The 22486-nt window shown below is 43.4% G+C and overlaps 2 protein-coding genes across 4 annotated transcripts in view; both read left to right on the top strand.

The window, feature by feature from the left end:
* The window catches only part of PBX3 (PBX homeobox 3), a 426198-nt gene that overhangs the window by 248208 nt on the left and 155504 nt on the right, over positions 1–22486 (top strand). The gene's annotated exons all lie outside the window — the stretch shown is intronic.
* Positions 7293–7723, top strand: LOC117367504 (60S ribosomal protein L26-like). Its single transcript, XM_033960086.1, has one exon. It carries the CDS (start codon positions 7301–7303, stop codon positions 7721–7723), a length of 423 nt encoding a protein of 140 aa, XP_033815977.1. The 5' UTR covers positions 7293–7300.

The raw sequence follows: 22486 nt of genomic DNA, 5'->3' as shown, positions 1-22486 counted from the left end.
AACAGGCCCCCAAGCCACCGCCACCCCAAGCTCTCCCTTAGAAGCATTGCGCTGACCAGCATTCCGCTCCCCGATGTCAATTCTGACATCGGAGAGGAGTTCCGGGCCAACCATGCAGCGATTGGCAGGCAAGAACTTCCTCTCCAACGCCAGAATTGATGTCGGGGAGTGGAATGCTGGTCGGTCCGATGCTTCTGCAGGGAGGGTGGTTGGGGACGTTAGGGAGAGGAAGGCTGATTGGCCCGGTAGATCGGGATGGCAACACGAGTCTATCACGGAGCCCGGGATGGGCTCCTTGATCGACTCACGTTGCCTTCCCGATCTACCGGTCGATCGTGATCGATGTATTGGGCACCCCTGCCCTAGGGGATCAGGTCATGGTAATTTTCTTGGCTCTAGGCATTTTCACCAAAATTCTGGAGGGCCAGAGGACATTTCAAGGCTTGAGTCAGAGACCTGGGGGCTCAAGGCATCCCCAGTCTTCAGGTTTCCATACCACAGCAGCTCTCAAAAAGCTGTTATGATGCCAGGTCCGTAGCCGTACCTCCACAGATAGGTGGGAAGTTGTTGGCATATTGGGAGGCTTGGGGATGGATCTCCTCAGACTGCTGGGTGGTAGAAATCATTCAGGAGGGGTTCAAGTTCGAGTTCTTCTATTCCCTTCAAGACCTCTTTCTGGATTCTCCAGCGGGAAGACCTGAGAAGGTGGTCGGAGTATGAATGACAATACGAAGGCTCATGGATCTAGAAGCCATAGAATCCATACTGGATGAAGACCCGGGCTTAGTCAGATACTTCGATGTACTTTATCATGCTCAAAATAAACTCAGAAGACTGGAGACCGATCCTGGATCTGAAGGCAGTCAATGCAGCCCTTAAGATACCATGTGGAAACAGTAAGGTCGGTCATTGCCTCAGTAGTGCTTCTTTGGATTTGACAGAGGCCTGTTTACATATCCCCATTTTCCTGGTTCACAAGAAGTTTTTAGGATTCCATGTTCTAGAATAGCACTTCCAGTTTTTGGCTCTTCTGTTTGGTCTGGCAACAGCACCATGCGCCTTCACCAAGGTGATGGTCATTGTAGCAGTGCACCTGCACAATGCAGAGATACAGGTGCACCCATATCGATATGATTGATTGATAAGAGCTCTGTCAGAAGGCAGGAAAGCAGTGAACTGGGTAATCTAGCTCCTGCAGAGCCTAGGCTTAGTTATAAACTTCCGAATGAGCCACGTAGAGCCTACACGGTTCCTGAAGTATCTGGGCATCTGTTTCAACATGGAGGTGAACAGAGTATTCCTCCTGGAAAACCACAGAGCAAAACTCATGCCTCAGTTTATGGAGTTTTGCAAAATACCAGCACATTCAGCATGGTATTACTTATGGATGCTGAGGTTGATGGTAGCAACGATAGATGTTATTCCCTGGGTGAGAGCACATTTGCCCCCTCTCCAGGAGGCACTCTTATCCTGTTGGTCTCTGTAGAAGAATTCACTGCAGATGTCTCTAGGTTGGACACTGGCAGCAAGGCACAGTCTCAACTGGTGGCTGGAGTCAAATTTTCTATCCCAGGGAGTGCTGTTAGACATTCCCACATAGGTAATCCTTGATGACAGGTGCCTGCCTCTATGGCTGGGGAGCCCATTGTGAGGGGCACCCATGCAGGGCCAGTGGTCTCCCTTGGAGAGAAGTGGTTGATTAAACTGATTGGAGCTGAGAGCCATCCACTTGGAGCTATAGTCGCTAGGAAGCTCTCTGAAGGGCAAGGCAGTACGGGTCTTCTCAGATAATGCAACAGCAGTAGCATATGTCAACCTGCAAGGAGATACCAAGAGTGCACTTCTACATTTGGAAACCCAGTTGTTGTTTCAGTGGGTGGAAGCTCATTTTTCATCTCTCTCAGTGGCACATGTAGCAGGAGTGGACAATATGCAGGCAGACTTTCTCAGCTGTCAGACTCTAGATCCCAGAGAATGGGCCCTCTCCCTGGAGGATCTGGAGTGCTTTGGTTATACTGCATAGCTCTTGAGCACACAGCCTTAGTGCACAAAGGTTATTTGGATGTAGCTATTGCCACTCTTCTAAGGTCTAAAAAGCAGACAACTTTGGCAGGGCTGGTATGCTCAAAAGAGTACAGATCCACTCACTGCTCCAATTTCCATGGTCCTAGCTTTTCTTCAAGAGGGGCTCAAAAAGGGCCTTACAGTGGGCTCCCTCAAAGTACAGATAGTGGGACTTTCGTGCTTTAGAGCTCACTCTACGAATAGGACATCAGTGTTTCATCTAGATGTGGCCAGATTTTTGAAGGGAGAATTACGTCTCCATCTTCTGGTTCATCAACCTTTTCCTATGAGGAATCTTATTCTAGTCTTGTGAGTTTTCACTAGAACTTCATATGAACCGTTGAAGACAGCGTCTATAATGGATCTGACAAAACAGGATTTTTAGTTTTAGTTACCTTGGCATGAAAGATGTCAGAGCTATAGGCATTATCCTGCAGAGAGCCTTTTCTCAGATTTTTGGAGGCTGGGGTATTCCTGCGGACAGTCCCTTCTTTCTTACCAAAGGTAGTTTTGAGTTTGCATGTCAACTGGGACATACGATTGCCTGCCTTCACACCCATTGGTTTGAAGAAGAGTGACAAGATTCTTAAGTTCCTGGATGTTCAGAGAGTTCTTCTCTGTTATCTAGAGGTGACAAATTAATTTCAACTCTCAGATTATCTCTTTGTACTAACAAGTACCAGCCGCTGGAGATAACCGGCTTCGAAAGTGTCTATTTCCAGATAGGTTCATATGGCAAATTTCTTCAGCTTATATTGGAAGTGGAAGACATAGGATTGAGCCAGAGAACACTAAAGCGATAATTCAGAACATTGGGTATATTAGCGTTTAAGCCAACAGCTACAATTCTCCTGCAGGAGAATTGTAGCTGTTGGCTATATAGAGTGAAACGGAGACGTCAAGCACTTGAGTACTTTAAAGCTAAACACTTGAGCACTTTAAGGCTTTTGGTTCAGTTCAACTACAACATTATACCATCATTGCCCATAATTGCGACTGAGAAAACAAAGCTAAGTATAAAAGTTAAATCAAATGTGTGCATTTCTCCAATACTGTTTGCTAACGTTATTACATTGAAAATAAGGTATTTACAAGCAAAGTAATATATATAACAACATAAACTAATAAGAAAGGAGAGCTTTAAGAGACCAACGATAGCTTGCATTAAGGCTATATTGACAAGACCAGTTCTAACGTCATAAATGGCTGTGGGCACTTGAGGTATCCCTTCTCCAACATCAAAGGATATATCAGAATGAGTTAAATATATTAAAAATTTATAATATCAATTATTAGGAGGAATACTCTTAAGCAACATCCATCTACTTTTTGATAGAGTGATTAGTCGGAGACTTTTGTTGTGTAGGGTTTAGAATATACTTTTTCCTTTTTAATATTGTATTATATAGCATTTTACATTAGTGCTGCTACTATAAGTATTTGTGAATGTACATTATAAGGGAAATATCACAATTTAAGATTATTATGACCATTCTTTGATAAGTGAAGTGGTTATTATGGTAGTATTGAAGCGTACCTATACTGTTCACATGCTTTTATTTAACTTTCCTATCACAGAATCTCACAGAATTTCTCACACAACCCTATGTGGCAATAAGAAAACAATGTTATCACCTAGCAGTTTGTATAGTGTGACGCATCAAGGTTAACAGTTCATATTCTCCTTGTGTTTATAGCTTATTGCATTAAATGAAATAGTCTATACCAATGGTTCTTAAACCTGTCATGGGGGACCCCCTAGCCAGTTGGGTTTTCAAGATATCCCTAAAGAATATGTATGTGGCAGATTTGCATGCCTTTCACTTCTGTTACATGCAAATCTGCCTCATGCATATTCAATAGGGATATCTTGAAAACCCAATTTCCTGGGGGGGTCCCCCAGGATAGGTTTAAAAACCACTAGTCTATACATTTTACATATACTGAAGCTCCTTAATCCTATTCTAGCAAATGACTTCTTATATGAATGTATTATATAAAAACTTAGAATTTTATAAGGAAACCTTAAGAAGCCCTAATGATAGAGGGATGTTAGATTTTGGCATATGTTAAAATTACAGATGCTGTTCCACTTTAAATTGGCATTTCTTATGTGTCCACTTATAAAAAGCAACTCTGCTACTTTAAGACAAAAATAGTTTGGAGGAAAAGAAACAGATTCAATACCAGGAAGTGCAGTGTCTTGCAGTTGGGATACAGTATAGAATAGGTGTTAAAAAGCTGCATTAAATTGAAGATGTACCTTAGGATGATAAGGCGTGATAAAATGGTAGCCAGAGCTACCAGAATGTTGGTGTGCATAAAAAGTAGAGGAAAGAAGGAGATAATGCCTCTGTTCAAGTCAGTGATGAAAAAGAGTTCTGCATTCAGGTTTCCAACATTCTAAACTTACCAGGCCTTTAATGTTCATCACTAAACCAGTTCTAATCAGTTTAGCTTACAAGCATTTTAGCTTTTGATGCACAAAATGGCTTTCCTTGCCCCATAGTAGCCTCCGAGAAATGTGTGGAAATAAAGTAAAATGAGCTCATTAATATTAAAATGAGCACTCCAGTCGATGCCCAGACTTTGCTGGGTGATGCACAAAATTAAGTGCTGATCTTTAATGCTCCCAAATTACCGGCAGGTCTGGAGGTGCCAGTAGCGTTGAACCGCGTGTGTTAAAAGCATATACTGGCAGGTCTGGGGCTGTCAATTGCATGAGAGGTGGAAGTTAAAAAAAAAGTATGGGTATACATGCATTATACTTTTATAGAGTTGGGGGGCACCTAAAATATATATATATATCTTGCTATATGTGTGTGTTAAAAGTATGTCTCAGACACATAAGTTAAAGGCGCATTGAGGCCTCAGTTCTGAATTCTGTACCTCAGAACAAAGGCTAAAGTGTGGGTTTTCATTCCTAGTCCTCAAGGGTTTGCCTTAATGAATATTCATGAAGGAGCTGTGCATGTTTACCACCTCCACTGTATGCAAATCTCTGCATATTCATTAGCAATATCCTGAAACCTTGAAGACTGGAAGGGACTGGAGGCAACCAAAATAGTAGGTCTGCATCAGAAGTTATAGGAAATGATACTTAAGGATTTTCTATATAGATATATTTACACACACACTTGAGAGGAGGAGAGACATGTAAATATCTGAAAAATATTAATTAGGCTTAGGAAGCAAACCATTCTTCAGTGGAAAGAAAGTCCTAGATCATACTTTGAAGCTTCAAGGAGATAAACTCTAGAACAATGGAAGAAAATATTTTTTTAATGGAAAAAAAGACTAATAGCTGGAATAAGTCCCCAGAGAAGGTCATAAATGTAAAAACATTAATAGAATTCAAAAAGACCTTGGGAAAAAAAGCACAGAATATCCCTGGTAGCAAGAGGATAGAAATGAAGGAAGCACAGATGTCAGCTCTTTGGAATAGCAGCTAAAATCCAAAACAGTGTTTTAAGATTTCCTTGGAGTATCCTGCGCAGAGTGGCAGTTAATACCCTTTAATAGGTTGAGTGGGGGACATAAGAGGCATAGATGATGGGTTCCATTTGTAAATTTATTTTGCACTTACCCCAAGTGGACAAATTGCTGCTGGGCAGATTTGGTCATGTAGGTCCTTCTCTGCCATCATCTACTATGTTACTATGTAGCTGTAGGGCTGTTTAACTGGTAAGCTCTCTGCTTGTTGACATTTACAGTTCCTTATAGGTAGGTTGCTGAGGGCTAATAGTCACTATTGATTTGACTTTGTGCCCACTTGGGCAAGGAATGCAAGGACAAGTGACAGACCTTGTTTACCAATTATCAGATCTTGCAGAGCACTGTCACTTTAAGTGACACTTTCTGGGAATGTCAGCATTTCAGCAGGATAGTGATTAATTTTGGTGCATCTACTGAGATGTCTACAAGATGTTTGTTTCTGTTATCTTAGCCTTCTGCGGCATTTTCCATGCTGTCAACCTTCTCCTTGGCACCCTCAGTGCATCAGTGTCATAAAGGGGCTACCTGAGCTGACAGGACCCTTGTCTAAACAGTAAAGCCCTTTGTTGTCTTTTCTTTACCCTTTTTAGAGTACTGTCAGATTAAATGTTAGAGAAACAGAATCCTTTTTGTCTCGAGGAAACTGCTTTATTTTTAAGGCTCAGATCTATTGTTTAGTGTAACATGCACACATACTTCTCTCTGACTAAATAACTGATGACTTTTGTGTAAGGGAAGGTCCTTTTCAAAGCCCATCACTAAGGGAGAAAATAGTATACGAGTAGTCTTCAGTTTCAAAAGTGCTATGCAGATCTAGCAATCAATCAAGATAAATTTCTCAAGTGTCGCACAGAGTTAAGCATGTTGTTTTTGTTTTTTTTTTAATGCAAAATTGTTGTTCAGTTTATCACTTTTTAAAGATTTGCCTTCTAATTTATGTCTCAGTTTAGGTGATGAAGAACGTTTGTGCATGAAAGAGGAGCAGGGCTTGGGTGTGAAAGTACATGATCTTAAGGTAGCCAAACAGGTTGAAAAGGTGACAGCAAAAGCTAGAAGGATGCTTTGGTGCATAGGGAGAGGTATGTCCAGTAGGAAAAAGGATGTACTGATGCCCCTGTATAAGACTCTGGTGAGACCCCATTTAGAATTTTGTGTACAGTTCTGGAGACCGCACCTTCAAAAAAAAAAAAATATATATATATATATAAACAGGATGAAGTTGGTCCAGAGGAAGGCTACTAAAATGGTTGGTGGTCTTCATCATAAGGTGTATTGTGACAGACTTAAATATCTCAATATGTATACTTTGGAGGAAAGGAGGGAGAGGGAAGATATGATAGAGACGTTTAAATACTTATGTGGCATAAATGTGCATGAGCCGAGTCTCTTTCGTTTGAAAGAGAGCTCCAGAATGAGAGGGCATGGGATGAACTTAAGAGGTGATAGGATCAGGAGTAATCTAAGGAAATACTTTTTTAAATAGAAATTGTGGTACATCTGTGGAATAGTCTCCCCGTAGAGGTGGTGAAGACAAAGACTATCTGAATTCAAGAAAGTGTGGGACAGGCATGTGGGATCTCTTAGGGAGAGGAGGAGATAGTGGATATTGCGAATGGGCACACTGGATGGACCATTTGGCTTTATCTGTCATCATGTTTATATATATACATATGTATATCACATATGGAAAAGAATGAATACTCTTTTCCGGCAGTCATAGTGGACTGAGGGCCTGGCCATCATGAAGTTCAGTCCATTTGTAACCTCTGACTGCAGCAAGAACCGTAAAAGGCACTTCAATGCTCCTTCTCATGTTCGTAGGAAGATTATGTCCTCCCCTTTATCTAAGGAGCTAAGACAGAAATACAATGTCCGCTCTATGCCCATTCGAAAGGATGATGAAGTCCAGGTCGTTCGAGGACATTATAAAGGTCAGCAGATCAGCAAAGTAGTCCAAGTATACAGAAAAAAGTATGTTATCTACATTGAACGTGTACAAAAAGCCAATGGTACCACAGTCTGTGTTGGTATTCACCCCAGTAAGGTGATCACCAGGTTAAAATTGGACAAGGATCGCAAGAAGATCCTAGAACGCAAAGCCAAATCTCACCAAGTTGGCAAGGAGAAGGGCAAATATAAGAAGGAAAACATTGAAAAGATGTAGGAGTAAAGTGGATTACTGTGCAAAACCAATTAAAAAAACTGATCACTTTCTAAAAAAGAAAAAAGAAAAGAATGAATATATATATATATATATATATATGTGTGTGTGTGTGTGTGTGTGTGTATATGTTAAGAAACAACAAATTCAGCAATATTTCAGAAGAACAGTTGCAAAGAAGGTACAAATGACATTAAGGGCCCCTTTTATGATTCCCCTGAAGCATATGCACTGAAGCCCATTCAATTCTTATGGGTTTCGGTGCATTTCCCATGAGGGAATCACTATTGCGACTTTCTAAAAGTGCCCCAAAGAGCCCTATTCCCAAGTTATTAGGCTGCAGAAATAAATAAACAAATATAACTTAAAAAGTACTATGGTTTAATGGAGTTCCTATTAGGAAACAGATTTTTGTACATGAAATCAATAGTTTGTGTGTATGCATGGGTAAGAGAAATACAGACATATAGCAATATAAAGTTCAGAACAATCCAAAACTCAGGAATGTAATTGTTCTACGTTCTAAGACAAAATTTCATACCATACTATACAGTTTCTTATATCCTGCAAGTTTCATCAAAGATTCCAAGCGGTTTACAATTAGATTCTTAAACCTCTAAATATGGTCAACAGAAGAGGTATGTACAGTATTTAACATTTTCCTGAATTGGTAATGTGAGTCCTGTGATGTAAACATGGTGGCAGATTATTCTAAACTTTGGAGCCTTGAAATTCGAAGTAGATTCATGTATCTTTTTCTGACGAGCATGTAAAGGAGGAGGGGCCAACTTGAAACATTGTGTTGATCTTGAACTATAAAAGGAACTTGTAATTGTGATCTTAGAGAATAGTCTATTGGAGTTTTCTCCATATATTGCTTTATGGACCATATAAGCATCCTTCAATTCAATTCTCTTTTTAATGGATAGCCAGTGTAACTCCCTCAGCAATGGACTAACTCTCTCAAATTGGTTCAGTTGAAAGATTGGTCTGGCTGCTGTATTTTGCAGCAGTTGGGACCTCTTGTACTTTTTTCTGTTAATATAAAGCCCGAGAGCTTGTCTCGACAAGTGGCTCTAACACGGAGCTGTGGGGGTTAAGATAGGAAGTCATTTAAATTGTAAGGGAGGAGGTCTTTCCCACCGTGGGATTGACCTCCGATAGGGTAGAGTTGCGGGCGCAGGGTAGGGTGGGTAGGGGTATAAATAGGAAGGCTCTCGGAGGACCTTAACAGTTTCCGGTCATCTGAGGCAGCTTTCCCGCCCTCCCGCCCGCTAGTACAAGGGGGGGGGGAAGTGTTGGGTTTCAGGTTGGCGGTATCCCGAGCTACTGGTGGCTGGTCTCATCATGGGATGATTATGGGAGCCGTGCCTGGTGGGTCGGATGATCCTTGACAATGGGGCATGTGGGGACATGCCACCCCTCGGACCCTTGCTTAGACAGCAGGGTCGGGGGCCATTCACATCTGAGTTGGTAGCTCGGGATCAGGGTCACAATGGTGATACCATTGTGCTGGTTTAATTGGATAAACTGTTATTTAATGCTGTTTGTAATATGTTATTTATATATGTTAAATGTTATTTAAATGTTTATTTTACAATAAACAGGGCTGCGGCCAGGTTTCTCTACACAGGTTTACGTGTCTCATTGGGGTTGGATAAGGGTTTGAAGGGTAGGTAAAAAATGTAAGCATTAGGGAAGCGGGCCGCTCCAGCTTCCACTGTTATACCACAGTATAGTGAATTGCAGTAATCCAAGTAAGGAAGTAGAAATGCTTATGCAACTGTCCTGTAACTTAAAACTGATCTTTCTTAACCAAGGAATTAATCTGGTCAGCAAAGCTAAAGGTCAGAATCGATAATAACGCCCAAAACTTTAGATGTTCTCTTGATTTTTAAGATTGTTTTCCCCTATTGTTAGCACCAATTCAGTATGTAGCAATGAGTTGTAACTGCCAAACCAGAAAACCTTTGTCTTCAGTTTGTTAAGCTTGAGAAAAATTTTCTGTGTCCACATACTCAGGTCATCTATGATCTTCCTTATATATTGTATGGTATCCTCAAAGGACAGAGCAGAAAAATATACAGCTCTCACAGACCTACTTGTCAATGATAGTACATTCGAGATAGCATAAGCAAGCACACTGGGCTTTGGGCCTTTAAATACACAACCAAACCACAGTTTTAAAGGCAGCAAAACAAATCCTTTATTCGTGTAGTTAGAGTCACAACACATACAATAAAGCCTGTCTTCCTTCTCAGGCCGGCAATTCAGTTTCAACATAAAGATTATTTTAATGTAGACATATTCCTAACAAGCAGTGGCGTACCAAGGGGGGGGGGGGGGGGGGGGGGGGGGCGGTCCGCCCCGGGTGCCAGCCCTGAGGGGGTGCTCCCGGCCTTGCCGCTCATTCCCCCCCACCCCCAAAGGACCGCTCGCTCCACTGACCTTCCTGCACCATCTATGAAGCAGCCGCAGAAGAATCGCGACGTCAGCGATCCTTGCGCTGCTTAGGCGCTGCTTCCTGCGCCGCGGTCCCGCCCCTCCTCTGATGTCAGAGGAGGGGCGGGATCGTGGCGCAGGAAGCAGCGCCTAAGCAGCGCAGGGATCGCTGATGTAGCGATTCTGCTGTGGCTGCTTCATAGGTGGTGCAGGAAGGTCAGTGGGGCGAGCGGTCCTTCGGGGGTGGTGGGGGGGGATTGAACGGCAAGGTCGGGAGCATAGGTAGTGCTGCTTCATAGGTGGTGCGGGGAGGCCAGGGGGGCGAGCGGTCCTTCGGGGTGGGGCGGGCGGGCAGGCAGGCAGGCAGGCTTTCAAGGGGGAGGGGGGTGGCAGGCAGGCCTTCAAGGGGGAACAGGCCTTCAAGGGGGGGGACAGGCAGGCCTTCGGGGGGGTGCAGGCCTTCGGGGGGGTGCAGGACTTTGGGGGTGCAGACCTTCAAGGGGATGCAGGCCTTCAAAGGGGGGGACAGGCCTTCAAGGGGGGGGACAGGCCTTCAAGGAGGGGACATGCAGGCAGGCCTTCAAGGGGGGGACCGGCCTTCAGGGGAGTGCAGGCCTTTGGAGGGGGGGACCTTAAAGGGGGACAGGCAGGCCGTCGGGGGGGGGGGTGCAGGCCTTAGGTGAGGGACAGGCCTTCCAGGGAGAGCACAGGCCTTCAAGGGGGGACAGGCTTTCAAGCGGGGAACAGGCAGGCAGGCCTTCAAGGAGGGAGGCAAGCAGGCCTTCAAGGGGGGGACAGGCCTTTGAGGGGGGTAGGCCTTCGGGGGGGTGCAGGCCTTCAAGGGGGGGTGCAGGCCTTCAGGGGGGGTGCAGGCCTTCGAGGGAGGTGTAGGCCTTCGGGGGGGTGTAGGCCTTCGGGGGGTGTAGGCCTTCAAGGGGGGGACAGGCCTTCAAGGGCATCAGGCAGGCAGGCCTTCAAGGGGGGGGGACAGGCCTTCGAGGGGGGTGTAGGCCTTCGGTGGGATGCAGGCCTTTGGGAGGGGTGCAGGCCTTCGGGGGGGGGGGTGCAGGCCTTCAAGGGGGGGACAGGCCTTCAGGGGGGCAGGCCTTCAAGGGGAACAGGCAGGCAGGCCTTCAAGGGGGGAGGACAGGCCTTCGGGGGGGTGCAGACCTTCAGGGGGGGTGCAGGCCTTCAAGGGGGGTGAGGCCTTCAGGGGGGGCAGGCCTTCAAGGGGAGCAGGCAGGCAGACCTTCAAGGGGGGGACAGGCCTTCAGGGGTGGGATGCAGACCTTTAAGGGGGGACAGGCCTTCAGGGGAAGGGGGGCCCTAGTGTAGAAGTAAACGGAGGGAAGGGGGAGGGGTGGGAAGAAATAATGGGTCTGAAAAGAGAGAGAGAGAGAGAGAGAGAGATGATGGACATGGGTTTTAGGGAGGGAAGGAACAGAAAGGGAGAGAAGTTGGACACAAGGGATGGTGTGGAGGGGGGGATAGAGATACTGGTTAGGAGGGTAGTTGGGAAAAGAAAGGGAGAGATGGTGGACCCTGGGGTGGTGGGGAAGGAGGGAGAGCTGCTGGATGAAAGGGTAGTTAAGAAAAGGTGGATCTGTGGAGGGAGACAAAAAAGGGAAAGATGCCAGACATCCGGGGGAGGGAAGGGAAACGGAAGGGGAGGACAGAGATGGCAGATGGATGGTTAGCATGGAGAAAGAAGAAAGAAGGAGACCCTGGCAAGCAAGTTATCAGAAGACAACCAGAGCCTTGGACCAACAAGATCTGAAAAATAACCAGACAACAAAAAGGTAGAAAAACTAATTTTATTTTCTGTTTTGTGATTACAATATGTCAGATTTGAAATGTGTATCCTGCCAGAGCTGGTGTTAGACCGCAAACGTGAGCTAGGATTTAACAGAGAGAGGAAAAGTCCTTTTTGTTTCTTTATTTTATTTACACCACAGCGCCAGTGTGGTTAGGAGAAGCCAAAGGGGGGTGAAAAAGCTATAAAATAAACCCACCAGGATGTTTGAAAAAAACACCCAATTGGGCAGGAAAATCGAATCGATAAACCAATTCAATAGGCTGAATCGAATCGAAATTTTTTTTCCTGAATCTGGCAGCACTAGTTTGCGCTACTGTCTTAGACTTTAGGACCTGGGATTGGGGAGAGATGGCATCCTCAGTACTTTATAATGCAAGTGAAATGAAGATTTGGTCAGATTTTTGAAGGGTCTGCACTCTGCAGAAGAAAAATATTGTATAGGCCGGGGACATGAGACAACAGGAAATGGGAACTTTTCTTCCTTCTATTTTTGTGAATGGAAAGGCTGAGGATGTCAGAGAGTTCAGTTAAAATATGTGCTTTATAAGAAAATATAATAATGTGTTTTATAAAGTTTATAGCATTGCTGGCCTACCCGGTGAGGTGTTCCTAGTGGTGGTGGCGGCAGCGTGTCAATGTATTAAGAGGAAGAGGTGACCTGGGAAATTCTACTGAGCAAACTCCGGGCCATTTCCACCTCCCAGTTAGTCCACTCCACTCAACTGGTTCACACACTGAGTGGGTCTTTGGGTGTTGTTCCTGGGTAGTTGTTTTGGGATCTCTTCCAGTGGTTTGTCCGTATCTCCTTCTGGTCCAAGGAAGGAAACTTTGTTAACCTTAGCACTGATTTACAGAATATGTTTGTAACAGGGCTGCTTGTGTGGCATTAGTCTATGTTAACAAAGCAAATATATATCTTTGCATTGTTTCTTTAACCTCTAAAATCAGATTTATATTGACAAATGCCATGGGGTACTTCTGCATAAGTAGCTAGTTATTTTGCTGTTCGCCTGGATATTGTAGAACATGTTTTGGTTAGTGTGTTAATAATGTGTTAATTATTTTACATGTTGTGTAAAACCCTGAAGCATGTTTAATGGTAGAACATGTCAAGATGATCAAGACTGAGTGACTTGAAAAATAGACTGTACCTCTTAAAAATGTTTGTAAACATCAATTTGAAATCAAGTTATAATTAATATTTTTTCCAGTGTTGGCACTAAGTAGGTTTTATCATTCCCAATTTTTCTTAATGGTAGTGTTTTTCAATTGTGTTAATAAACTGCATATACTGTAATCTCATTATATTCCACTAGGAAGTTTGTATTACATCTTGATTTGAATTTGCACCAAGCCAGCCAGGGCGAAGTAGTTTAGAGCAGAGCTTCCCACACCTATCTTATGAACTCTTCATTTAGTTGGGTTTTTAAAATATTCACAATGAATATGCATGAGTCAAATTTGTATGCAGTGGAAACTCAGTATGTCCTATTTATGTCTAGAGGTGGGGTCCCTGGTATAGGTTTCAAAAGCCCTGTGTGAGCAACCCTACACGCTTTGAAAGGGGTGTAAGGGATGTTCCCCACTGAACAATAGTGAGAACTTAGTGGTCAGAGTGAACAAATACTAGATTTTAGAGAAAACTATAGTCTGTGATGCATGTACAAGAATGATCACCAGTACATATGGAATAGTGTGAGGAGGGTTAAATTTATTTTTTTTAATAGAGCATACCCTTGAAGCTCAGGAGAGAATGGTTCCAGTTGAACTGAAAGCTCAAAAGAGTAAAAGGAAACCCTAGAATAAAAAAAAAGATCTTTAAAGTCTTGTCACAAGCTTCTGAGTAACCAAAAAATGAACTCCAGTGATGTATCTTATTATATGTCACGCTGAATGATTTCTGATCTTTAAACTAGAGTTGCACTGAATAACACATTTTGCTATTTGGTGGAATATTAATATTGGGCAGTGAGTTTTAAATAATAAAAGAAGCAATGTAAAATCAGAGAATAAGAGCGGAATTCATCAAAGGGCGCTACTGTGTTAGCACGCACTAAACATTAATAAGAATATAATGGGCATCTTTAGTGTTTAGCACAAGCTAACACAGTTAGCGCTGGTTGATAAATTCCCCCCTAAACCCCAGATTATATATAGGATGCCCGGTCTCAGAAGCAAACGGGTGTCCTATACAGAATCGCACCTAAAGTGAACCCGATTCTCTAACTGATGTCCATGTTACAGATGCCGGTAAGAGAATCGGGTTGTAAGTAGACGCGGCTGCTGAGCTTATCGCGGCAAGGGATTTCCCTGCTGCGATAAATTTATCAGCTGCAACTTCGGCTGCCCAGTCCCTCCTGCCCGGAAGCCCCCCAAACGAAAGCAGCAGGAGGGATGTCCAATCCCTCCTGCTGGAACCCCACTCCTCTGTAGATTGTCCACTACCTGGGCCCGCCCACCCCACCCGAACCCCCCCAGACCTCCCTCTAACCTTGTAGGAAGGCTGGCTGGATGTGTCTTCCCTCCAACTGTCTGACAGGCCCGCCTCCGTCTGAATGAGGTGGGCCTGCCCCTTCCCGGTGCATTATGGGATGCACCGGGGAGGGGCCTGATTGACCCAGGCACCTAAGGCCCTGCCCATAGGAGGGGCCTTAGGCATCTGGGCTATCTGGAATCTAGGGTTGGCCCTGCCCATGGGGAATCTTTAGGCCCCTCCCAAAGGGGAATCTTAGGTTGGCCCTGCCCATGGGAGGGGCCTTGGGCACATGGGCCAACCTAAGATTCCGGTTGGCCCAGGTGTCTAAGGCCCCTCCTATGTGTGGAGCCTTAGGCACCTGGGCCAATCAGGCCCTTAGGCCCCTCCCTGGTGCATCCTACAATGCACCAGGAATGGGCAAGCCTGCCTCATTCAGATGGAGGTGGTCCGGCCGGATGAACTGAGAGAAGACCCATCCAGCCTTCCTACAAGGTTAGAGGAGGATCGGGGGGGGGGGGGGGTTGGGTGCTGTGGGGGGGTCTGGGAGGGGCGGCAGCATGATCTACAGAGGTGGGGATGGGGAGTTCCGGCAGGAGGGATTGGGAATTCCTCCTGCCACTTTCATTTGGGGGGGGGTTCCAGGCAGGAGGGACTGGGCATCCCTCCTGCTGCTTTCGTTCTGGGGGGTGTTCCAGGCAGGAGGGACTGGTCATCCCTCCTGCCACTTTTGTTCAGGGAGTGGGGGGGTGTTCTGGGCAGTAGGGACTGAACTTCCCTCCTGATGCTTTTGTTTGGGGGGGTTTCCAGCAGGAGGGATTGGCGTCCCTCCTGCCACGATCTATGGGGGTGGGGGGCGGGATTGGTTCCATCAGGAGGGATTGGGCATCTCTCCTGCTGGCGATTGTTCAGGTGGGACGGGCGGCTACAGCAGGGAGATATCTTGCCGCAATAAGCAGCGGCCACGTCTACTTACAGTTTGTTGACCTACATTGTATGCATCTCCCGCTAGCCTAGGGAGATGCGTACAGTCGCCTAGCTCTACTTCCAGACCAAACCACGCCTGTGCCTAGCCTTAGGCGAACTTAGGCGGGCAAGTGTGCCTCCCTAGGCTCCTGGAGGTGCCTCCAATGTAGGCAGCCTGCCTCAGGAGCTTTTGTTCTAAAAACGTCGTCCCGATTGGCTGGTTAGACAGTGGTAGGACACCTTCAGATAGTGAAGTAGGAAAAGGAAAGGAAAAATTTCTAAAACTGGTTCAGTGCTCTTCTAATTTTTGTATCTTTTCTAGTTTGTTATGAGCTGTCATATGAAAGTAATAATAATGCCCTGCACTCTGTCTTGGAAAATATAAACATAAAAAGAAGGCATTTAGATCATTACAAAAAAAGAAAAATCTTGTGACCTCTTTCTGTTTTCCTCAGACAAGGTGTCCCTGCAGTAAGGAGACCCTTTTCCATAAGAACACATTTCTTCACCCAGCATATAATTAAACTCTAGGATTAGTTGCCTGAGAATGTGGTGAAAGCAGTTAGCTTAGCTAGGTTTAAAAAAAGTTTGGATAAGTTCCTAAAAAAAAGCCCATAAACCATTATTAAAATGGACTTGGGGAAATCTACTACTAATTCCTCGATAAGTAGCATAAAATCTGTCTTATTCTGTGGGATCTTGCCAGGTACTTGCAATCTGAGTTGGCCACTGTTACAAACAGGTTACTAGGCTTGATGGACCTTCGGTCTGTCCCAGTATGGCAAATCTTATGATAAGTAAGAATTGCAGAAATGAAACCAAATCGGCAACTCTACAACAAAGGCGAAAATCCAAACACAAGAGTCATGAGGAAGAGATGTCACCAGCCAGGATATTATTCAATTAATTGAGCCACTCCAAGATAACTAAAGACCCTGGGTTGATTCTTGAAAAAGGCACATTTGCTGATACACTGGCCGTGTTGAGTCCAGATCAAATAAAGCTCAATTAATTGAATAATATCTGGCTGGTGACATCTCTTCCTCACAACTGTAATGTTAAGAACATAAGAACAGCCTTACTGGATCAGACCAATGGTCCATCTAGTCCAGTAGCCTGTCTTCACGGTGGCCAATTCAGGTCACTAATACCTGGTGTAGCAACATTCCAGGGCAAGAAGTGGCTTCCCCCATGTCTGTCTCAATAACAGACTATGGACTTTTCCTCCAGTAAATTTTCCAAACCTTTCTTAAAACCAGTTATGTTAACCACCCTTACCACAACCTCTGGCAACATGTTCCAGAGCCTAACTATTCTCTGAGTGAAAAAAATATTTCCTCCTATTGGGCAGAAGGTTTCATCATGACTACAATGGCACCCAGATCTTTTTCTTGGGCGCTAATCCCCAAAGTGGACCTTAGCATCTGGTAACTATGATTTGGGTTATTCTTCACTTTGCATTTGTCCACATTAACTTTCATCTGCCATTTGGATGCTCAGTCTTACAATTTCTGCTTGCAATTTTTCACAGTCCGCATGCATTTTAACAACTTTGAACAGTTTAGTGTCCTCTGCAAATTTAATCACTTCACTCATCATTCCAATTTCCAGATCATTTATAAATAAAATAGCACTGGTTCCAGTATAGATCCCTGTGGCACTCCACTGTTTACCCTCCTCCATTGAGAAAAATGACCATTTAACCCTACCCTCTGTTTTCTATCCGATAATCAATTCCTGATCCACAACTGAACATTGCTTCCTATCCCATGACTCTTTAATTTTCTCAGGAGCCTCTCATGAGGAACTTTAATGCTCTTTGAAAATCTAAAGGTTAAGGGGATTGAGGGGTACAGATAGAAGTAGAGGTAGGTTATAGGAATAGTCAGGGACCACTTCACAGGTCATAGGCCTGATGAGCCACCACGGGAGCGGACCGCTGGGCGCGATGGACCTCTGGTCTGACCCAGTGAAGGCAACTTCTTATGTTCTTACATCAACCGGCTCACCTTTATCCACATGTTTATTCACACTTTCAAAGAAGTCAAGCAAATTGGTGAGGCATGATCTCCCTTGGCTCAACCAATGCTGACTCCATCCCATTTTTTTATAATTGTTTCCACTATTACCCAGCACTGAAGTCAGGCTTACTGGTCTATAGTTTTTCAGATCTCCCCTGGAATCCTTTTTGAAAATCAGTATAACATTGGCTACCCTCAGTCTTCATGTACTACAGATGATTTTAGTGATAGGTTACAAATTACTAACAGCATGGCAGCAATTTCATGTTTGAGTTATTTTAGTACCCTGGGATGTATACCATCCAGTCCAGGTGATTTATCACTTTTTAACTTGTCAGTTTGGCTTAGTTCATCTTCAAGATCCTCCAAGATTTCTTTCACTTCCTCCACATCATTACCCTTGAAAACCATTAATAGTTCAGGTAGATTTCTTACATCTTCTTCTGTAAAGACCAAAGCAAATAATTCATTCAGTTTTTCTGCTATGGCCTTATCTTCCCTGAGTGCCTCTTTTGCTCCTTGATCATCCATCGATCCCACGGATTCTCTCACAGGTTTTCTGCTTCTGATGTACCTAAAAATATTGTTACTATGAATTTTTGCCTCTGTGTCAAGCTTCTCTTCATATTCTTTCCTAGCTTTCTTTATCAATGGTTTGCATCATCTAACTTGCCAGTGCATATGTCTCTTTTTATTTTCTTCATTTGGATCCTTTTTCTATTCTTTAAAGGATATTTTTTTGGCTCTAATAACCTATTTTACTTCACCTTTTAATCATACCGGCTCTCGTTTTCTCTTCTTTCCACCTTTGTTAATATGTGGAATACATCTGTTCTGGGCTTCCACAATGGTATTTTTAAATAACATCTTTGCCTGGTTTACAGTCCTGATCTTAGCCACTAATTCCTTTAGCTTCTTTTTAACCATTTTCCTCATTTTATTGTAATCGCCCTTTTGAAAATTAAATGCCGCTATAGTAGATTTCTGTAGCGACATCACTCCAGGCTCAAATTTGATCATATGATCACTGTTTCCCAGCGGACCCAATGCAGTTACCTCCGGTACTATGCCTTGCATTTCATTAAGGACCAAATCTAAAATAGCTTCCCCTCATGTCAATTCCTGGACCAGTTTCTCCAAGAAGCAATCATTTATGATGTTAGGAATTTTACCTCCCTAACATAAGAACTGCCATGATAAGTCATTCCAAAGGTCCACCAAGCCCAATATCCTGTTTCCAACAGTGGCTAGTCCAGATCTCAAGTATCTGGCAGGATCCCAAAAAGTAAGATTCCATGCCCTACTTACCCTTAAGGGCTCCTTTTACAAAGGTACGCTAGTAGTTTTAGCTCACGCTTAGCTTGCGCTAAAATGCCGCATGTGCTAGCTGCTACCGCCTCCTTTTAAGCAGGTGGTAATTTTTCAGCTAGCACACGCTATAATGTGCTCTAATCCTGTGCTTGTGCTAAAAACGCTAGCGCATCTTTGTAAAAGGAGCCCTAAGTATACTCCTTGCCTCAAAGTTCAGGCAATAAAAAAGATGTTTGTCGGATGAGCTGAGATTTAGAAATTTGTGTTTTAGCTAAATAATAATAATAATAACTTTATTCTTGTATACCGCAATACCATGGAAGTTCAATGCGGTTAACAATAGAAGAGACTGTACATTTACAGCGATGATACATATTATAGTGTTGTTACATTTACAGAGATGTTACATAAATAGCAGTAATAAAAAGGCATATACTGAAGAGGAGGCTGTGCATATACAGCGATGTTACATGTTATAGCGGTGATACATTTACAGTGATGTTAGATGTGAGACAATGATAAGGCAGGGCAATTAGATAAAACAGAGATTGAGTAAGAGAGGCCATAGTGGCTTGGGAGGGGGGCGTAGTCAGAGGGCATGGAGGCATATCGAGGTCAGGAGGGTGCAGGGAAGGGGGGAAGGCAGCGTTAGCGGAATTTGTCGAAGAGGTAGGTTTTTAGTGACTTCCTGAACAGGTGGTAGGGCGGGGAGTTGGAAATGAGGGCAGTAAGGCAATTGTTCCATTTGCCCGCTTGGAATGCTAGGGTTCTATCAATGAATCTCTTGTAGAGGCAGCCTTTTAGGGAGGGAAAGGTGAATAGGTGGGCGTTTCGTGTGCGAGAGGGGCCTGCTATTTCAAGGTGCTCAGACAAGTAGATTGGGGAAGATCCTGTAAGAGTTTTGAAACAGAGGCAGGCGAACTTAAAGATGATCCTTGCCTCAACTGGAAGCCAATGGAGTTTGGTGTAGTAGGGGCTAACATGGTCGTATTTTTTGAGATCATAGATGAGGCGGACGGCCGCATTTTGGACTGTTCTAAGACGTTTGATGGTATTTTTATAGGATCCCAGATAAATAATGTTGCAGTAGTCTAATATGCTTAATACCAGAGATTGAACGAGTAGACGAAAGGCTTGGTGGTCGAAGTAACGTTTGATGGTGCGCAGTTTCCAGAGGGTACAGAAACATTTTTTCACCTGGGCACTGGTATGGTCATCGAAGGTTAGAGTGCGGTCCAGGATGACTCCAAGGATTTTTATGGTGGGTAGGATAGGGTAGTCTAGCCCATTCAGTCTGAGGGAAGTGTTTGTTAATTTATGGTAGGGACTCGCTAGGAAGATTTTGGTTTTTTCCGAGTTCAACTTTAATTTGAGTTTTGAGGTCCACAGTTCTAACTTGGTGAGGATAGATGCGATGAGTTTTTCCGTTTCTAGAGTGAGTGAGGTAATGGGAACAATGATGGTGATGTCATCTGCAAATAACTCTGTGTGGTTAGTTATCTGTTTTGCTGCTGCTAAAGTTTACTAGAAATGGCATTCTAATAGAAGTGACTGAAGCAAAAAACAGTAATGGAATTCAAGACAGCCTGGAGATAGGTACTCTCTCATTAGGCTTCATGCTTTGCATTGGACCCTAGTGTTTTAACTAAAAGGCTCTATGTCTTTGCTGCGTTTCTAATCCGTCTGTCTGTTTTAGTAGACTGTGAGCATCAAAAAGCACAGAATATCTGTTATGTGCATCTGTAAAGTGCTGCTTACATCTGGTAGAGCTATATAAATAAATGCAAAACATCCTCGGTTGTGAAGATGTGAAGAAAAAATGGGAAATCTAATTGTTGTATTTCATTACTGTAAAGTAGCAGATTAATTTTTCTTGCAAATTTGGGTTAACTCATTCTGAAATTCCTATTTGTTGCCATCACAGGCATCCTAATGGGAACCCTGAAGATCATGTTATCCTCACTAGCCTTTGGCTTTCTTTTCATATAAATATTCCTGTAGTTCAGTCATGTTTTCAGGATATCCTCAATGAATATGCATGAGATAGATTTGCATGCACTACCTCCTTGGTAAAACATGACTGGCTGAATATGTCCTGAGGACTAGGTTGAGACCAAGAATAAGAGAATTTTTAAGTACATTCTTTGTGGTCTGGTCAGTTTAACATAGAAGCTACTGTTTGAGACAGACAGATTTTTGAAAAAGTTATCCTAAAAACAACTTCACAGTTTGCATAGCAAATAGTCATTTCTTTTGGAGATGAGCTGAATTAACAAGACCCGTCGGTATATAATAAATGATGATGCAATGCAGAAAAAACCTTAAAACATTAGACATGTTTTGAGCTTTCTAAAACAGCATCATACCATCTGTTAAAAGAAGACTGACTTTTTTCTCTTTCATTTTAACATGGATTGAACCTACTCTGTTCCATTATCTTCATTTCTTCATTCTTTTAGTTTGCATTATTATATGAATAAAGAGCACATCTGTTGCACATCATTCACTGAAAAAAAATTCTGAAGCAGCTTCAGATCTGAATCTGCAGATCCCTCTAAAATAAGTGCATCTCTTGTTTCTTCACATTAACGATTCAGGCTCAGAAATATTTGACAATCTAACATTCATAGAATAAATCTACAATAAATCTGGCTACAAGCTTTAAATATTGTTAGTTTCAGCTGTCTTCTAGTTCTGGCTTTCTCTTTTAAGAAAGCCCTGAGAAAAGGTTGGCTTCACTATTCCAGGCACTTTAGCTTTCCCTTTTGAATCAGTCAGGTTACAGTTTTATTGCCCTCTGACTTACACTTCAGTGATGAGAGTAAACTAGCATCAGATTAAAGGTCAGCAAATGCCATTAAAGAGAGGGGATATTAGGGGCACTGATAGTTGGAGAGGCAGCACACCGTTGGGTATTGACAGGGTGATTCCAGGGTATCAGTCTTCAGAATTATAGCTGCCCAGAGAGTCAGTATAGCTCTAATGAGTCTATGTGAAGAGCAAGAGGGTAGATTTATGTAGTTGCTCATAATTTTCTGTAGAGACTGTTGTAGACATTTCTGTAGAATGCTCTTGTCTTTCACCTAATTGTGGAGTTCATTCTTCCTCTGGCCTCTTTTGTCTGTAGTTTACACCTTGAAATAACCAGCTTAGCTAAGGATTTTTTGAGGCAGTTTTGAATTAACATACATGGCTATCCATGTCTTAAGAAATGCACATCTTTTTGATGCTAATTGATATAAAAGAAACTTTTGTCTGTTAAAAAAATGAATATCTAAAGGAAATAATTGTGTAGGTTCTGCATAGATAAAAACAGTCTAATTCTATCATATGAGTCTTTGGTGTTCTAGTAAGATAAAGAAATGTGTTAATCGCTTAAAGGCGACAAAAACATTTAATGAGATTTACGGGTTTGGCTGACAGCGCTTCCGGTGAGCTCCAACAGAAGTGAAATCGGGCTGAAGACACGTTGGAGGAATGTTGTATTACTGCTTCTTATCCCAGGACAAGCAGGTAGCATATTTTCACATGTGGGTGACATCATCCATGGAGCCCTGGTATGGACACTTTAAAAGTGCATCGCTACTATAAGAAAATTTGAAAGTTTGTGATAGCCCACACCACGCATATGTGAGTGCCTTCCCACCTGTCGTAGGCATGCAGCTCCTCTGTTCTTAGTTTTCCGCGGAGAAGTCACGTTTTCTTAACGTTCTTCGTTTTTGCCTTGCCTTCCTGCT

This window comes from Geotrypetes seraphini, chromosome 10 (assembly GCF_902459505.1).
Source record: "Geotrypetes seraphini chromosome 10, aGeoSer1.1, whole genome shotgun sequence".
Classification (NCBI taxonomy): Eukaryota; Metazoa; Chordata; class Amphibia; order Gymnophiona; family Dermophiidae; genus Geotrypetes; species Geotrypetes seraphini.
The sequence above is the reverse complement of the archived record's forward strand: the minus strand, read 5'-3'. Positions and strand labels throughout refer to the sequence as shown.

Coding starts and splice junctions, on each gene's coding strand:
- LOC117367504 (XM_033960086.1), top strand. CDS start 7,301: ATGAAGTTCAGTCCATTTGTAACCTCTGACTGCAGCAAGAACCGTAAA.